This window comes from Leptopilina boulardi, unplaced genomic scaffold, assembly GCF_019393585.1.
Source record: "Leptopilina boulardi isolate dan_hultmark-lab unplaced genomic scaffold, ZJU_Lbou_2.1 LbouV2_210, whole genome shotgun sequence".
NCBI classification, from domain to species: domain Eukaryota; kingdom Metazoa; phylum Arthropoda; class Insecta; order Hymenoptera; family Figitidae; genus Leptopilina; species Leptopilina boulardi.
In genome coordinates this window covers 370,114-374,260 of record NW_026137764.1, presented here as the reverse complement: position 1 = coordinate 374,260, position 4,147 = coordinate 370,114, and the positions used below count along the sequence as shown (strand labels likewise).

General features: G+C 30.2%; 1 protein-coding gene across 1 annotated transcript; it reads right to left on the bottom strand.

Annotated features, from left to right (window-relative positions):
* Positions 1-1,805: 1,805 nt before the first annotated feature.
* Positions 1,806-2,805, bottom strand: LOC127278682 (uncharacterized). The gene is made up of 2 exons (XM_051300499.1): positions 2,373-2,805; positions 1,806-2,290 (listed from the first exon to the last, which is right to left on the bottom strand). The coding sequence occupies exons 1-2, from the start codon at positions 2,604-2,606 to the stop codon at positions 2,138-2,140; spliced, it is 387 nt and encodes a 128-aa protein (XP_051156456.1). The 5' UTR covers positions 2,607-2,805; the 3' UTR covers positions 1,806-2,137.
* Positions 2,806-4,147: the final 1,342 nt, after the last annotated feature.

The following is a 4,147-nucleotide window of genomic DNA, read 5'->3' as shown; positions in this document are numbered from 1 at the left end:
AATTTCTTTTTGTGAAAATGGTAAATTGATACAGTAGACTAGGTAACTATACTTTATTTAACTAATTATATGAACAAATAAGTATAATTATAATGAAATGAAAAGTATACTGAATTAGCAATTATTTCAAGATTACGAAAAATTTAACTGTTGGAGTATATCTGATGTACGGACGAAGAGGACCTAGGCGGGAGAAAGTGTTGGAAGGGGTATAATTTCAGAATTTTACACTTTCCCACATGTAACCGACTAATCGCTCAACTCTTTCTTCCCCCTTACAGGGGTTCTACATGGGAACGAAATCGCAAAGTCGTTGCGAGCATCGTACCCCTCCATCCCATCTACTCTGTACACTCCCCTCCGTGATGTCAGGAGGGGAAAACGTTAGGTAGATGGCGCAGTAGGATTGCTGTTACAGCGGTTCACCCAAATGACTCTCTAATGGTTAGCACCAGGAAAAAGTGGGATGAATGTTGATCGCCGCCGCTTCGCGGCAATGGTGGCGCTGGATGTGCTTTCGGGCCGACTTTTAAATAAGTGAATGAAAATAACAATAATTTCATCTTTTCTTTTTTGTTAATCTATAATTGTGGTAGATTTTCTTTATGAATAAAAGGATAATTAAATATAAAATAATAAAAATAAAATATCTCGCATCAAGTACAAATTTATAAAGGAAGCAAATAATTTCACAAACTGGTATTAAAGTATATGTGCAAAAATTCAAAATAATAAATTATTTATTCAATATTTACTGTAGTTATAATTTATAATTATAATATTATATATTTTTATTATAAATAAATTAAAATTTTTATTTTTTTTATATATTAGATGAACATTGTCATAACAGATAATAAAATAATAATAAAATAATCCAAATAATAAAATACATCAGATACAATTTTTATACTTTTATGTTGAGTAAAACTTCGCTATTTTTCGAAAATCAGTGCTTTTTTTTTGTGATCTGCCACCTGAATTTTAGCATATTGCCGCATGCGATTTTGCAAGTAGTAATGAATTATGTATGCTAAGACTTCTTGAGCGTGATCAGCGCATGGAAAACTAAAAGTTTGTTGAAGAATTTCATCAACTACAACGTCATAAACATTACTTTTGTTAGAATTTTGAACAAAACTAAACTCAATCACTTGCAGGAAGTTATAAAGCCTGATATTAGGATGTTCGATTCTAATGCTATTTTCGTCTTCTTTTTCTCTTGTTACGAGTTGAGCAATGGGATGATTTGACATAAATGTTTTTTCTGACGATTCTAAAAATCCAGTTCGGCAGGTTTCACATTTCACAAATTTTATGAAATTTTTACAAATGCTTCCTGTAACAAAGTAAATAAGGCACTCTGTTACATAGGGAAGGTCATAATCGTGATCCAAAGCGTTCGTAAAATCAGTAAAATCGTTATCGTTTTGCTCAATGACAATATTTAATTTTGTTTTAATATTTTCGATAAAAGATGGTTTTTTCTCCGATTTGTAAATTTCCTTCAATTTTGACATTGAAATTAAAGGTTGACCAACATTTTCTGGCAAGGAACAATTTCCGGTTTTAGGTGGTTTTAAAATACTATAAAATGATAATATTTTATAAATTTGCAGGAAAGTTGGAGTCGCTGGGTGATCATTACAAGCTCCTGATAGTCGTACTGTTCCAAAAAACCTCTGTACAAAATAAATACATGAAAAATGTTTATTAAAAATTATAAATACAAAAATATTTGCCAATAATTAATCGCACGCGCTCTGAAAAGTTACAATAAATATAAATTTTCAAAATATGTTAATAATAAAATATAATTACATTATAATTAATTTATAAACAATTCGCAACTATTAAATTATTAAGTACTACTACCGCACTGCCACCACCATCACCACAATTATTATTATTATACGCCGCACTTTTTTCGCCTGCTTGCGCGCTCTGTATAAACTCCTTAATCTGATCAGTGAAAAATTTTTCGATTTCAATTATTGATCACTACCTCTTCGTGAGTTTTTGTGAAATTAATAAAATCAGTTAATTTTTCACTTCAGACTTAGAAAGTATCGCGCCAAAATACCTCCAAAGAATCCTGATTAATTCTGCCCGTAAAAACCATTTCTAATTTTTCTTCTTAAATCAAATATTTTATTAAATCTAAAGTAGATCGTAGAGTCATTCGTAATCCTACATCAGCGTCATTGGTGAGAAATTCTTCAGGTGCAATCAAACCCTGGTTAACCCTTTCCTTCCACGAATTTAGCCACATAAGAGAGTCTTCCAATACCTATTAACATCGTAAATAGTAAAATATAGCAAAATTAAATTAAATGAATAGCCTATTAGTTTGTTAATGCAAAAGTACATACACGTATGTCATTACAATTAGGTCGTATTGCTGTTTCGAAACTTGTTCGATTTAGTGCATCAAACATTCGGTCAAAAGTTTCACAAAACTGTGCAGTAGATTCACTATCCTTCAATTTGTCTTCTAATGTTTTATAATAACGTAAACCACGAGCAACGGATTTACTGAAAACCTGTATTAAGAAAATAAATACACTACCGTCCGAAATTGTGCGAACGCTTACACCGCGAGTCATTGAAAAACATACTCGCGTGAAAATAAAGATAACTCTGAGAGAAATTAACGTAGAGACTTTTCCCTTATAGCGTTGGAAAGCTTATTAAATTTCGAAAAAAATGATACCTATTTGAATGAGATTGCTTAAATAGGTTTAAATATATCATGTTACAAAGTTGAAAAAATAATTGTAATTTTTTGCTTATTTCCTACCTTGACTTTAACCTCTTGCATGGTCCAGGAAAATCGACGAAAAAAATTGTCATTTAACATAATTATTCCTTGAAATCTAAGCTTTCCATTGATTCCAAGAACAATAAAAAATGTTGACGGGTTTGCCAGTAATTGAAAAAAAGGACGAGCGTGCACGAAAAAAAATTCGACCGTCAATCGCTCGATTTTCCCGTCTCGCTGCCTCTTTCGTTCGTGCGCCAGGGCCGAAACAGAGAATTTTGATTAGGCGCTTTCCGGGCACCATTAATTTCATTATTTTTGCCTTTTTGTGAACATAAATTATTTGTATAACGCGAAAGATATCATAATTGTGTTATAAGATAATTATACAGTTATTAAAATTAAATAAATGTAATAAAACTTATATATTTCATTATTAAAATATTCAATTTGACCAACGAGGTTTTTGATTCTTAATAATAAATTGTTTAATGATTATAACTATATATTAATTCTTACAAAACTTTAATTGTATAATTATTTTATTATGAGTGATTAAAAAATTAATATCTTTATGTATGTGAAATATTTTAATAATGAAATATATAAGTTTTATTACATTTATTTAATTTTAATAACTGTATAATTATCTTATAACACAATTATGATATCTTTCGCGTTATACAAATAATTTATGTTCACAAAAAGGCAAAAATAATGAAATTAATGGTGCCCGGAAAGCGCCTAATCAAAATTCTCTGTTTCGGCCCTGGCGCACGAACGAAAGAGGCAGCGAGACGGGAAAATCGAGCGATTGACGGTCGAATTTTTTTTCGTGCACGCTCGTCCTTTTTTTCAATTACTGGCAAACCCGTCAACATTTTTTATTGTTCTTGGAATCAATGGAAAGCTTAGATTTCAAGGAATAATTATGTTAAATGACAATTTTTTTCGTCGATTTTCCTGGACCATGCAAGAGGTTAAAGTCAAGGTAGGAAATAAGCAAAAAATTACAATTATTTTTTCAACTTTGTAACATGATATATTTAAACCTATTTAAGCAATCTCATTCAAATAGGTATCATTTTTTTCGAAATTTAATAAGCTTTCCAACGCTATAAGGGAAAAGTCTCTACGTTAATTTCTCTCAGAGTTATCTTTATTTTCACGCGAGTATGTTTTTCAATGACTCGCGGTGTAAGCGTTCGCACAATTTCGGACGGTAGTGTATATTAAAAATAATATTTATTTTTAATTTTAATCTATGTATTAATTTAATTATATTCTTTTAAAGAAAATATTAATTATTTTTTAAGTTTCTGAAGAGGACGATTGTGTCGTTCAAACGTAAAAAATAGTTTTTTATTTTTGACTTGGAATAATCGA

Coding starts and splice junctions, on each gene's coding strand:
- LOC127278682 (XM_051300499.1), bottom strand. CDS start 2,606: ATGACTCGCGGTGTAAGCGTTCGCACAATTTCGGACGGTAGTGTATTT. Junction 2,291..2,372: donor CTAATTGTAATGACATACGT/GTATGTACTTTT, acceptor CGATGTTAATAG/GTATTGGAAGACTCTCTTAT.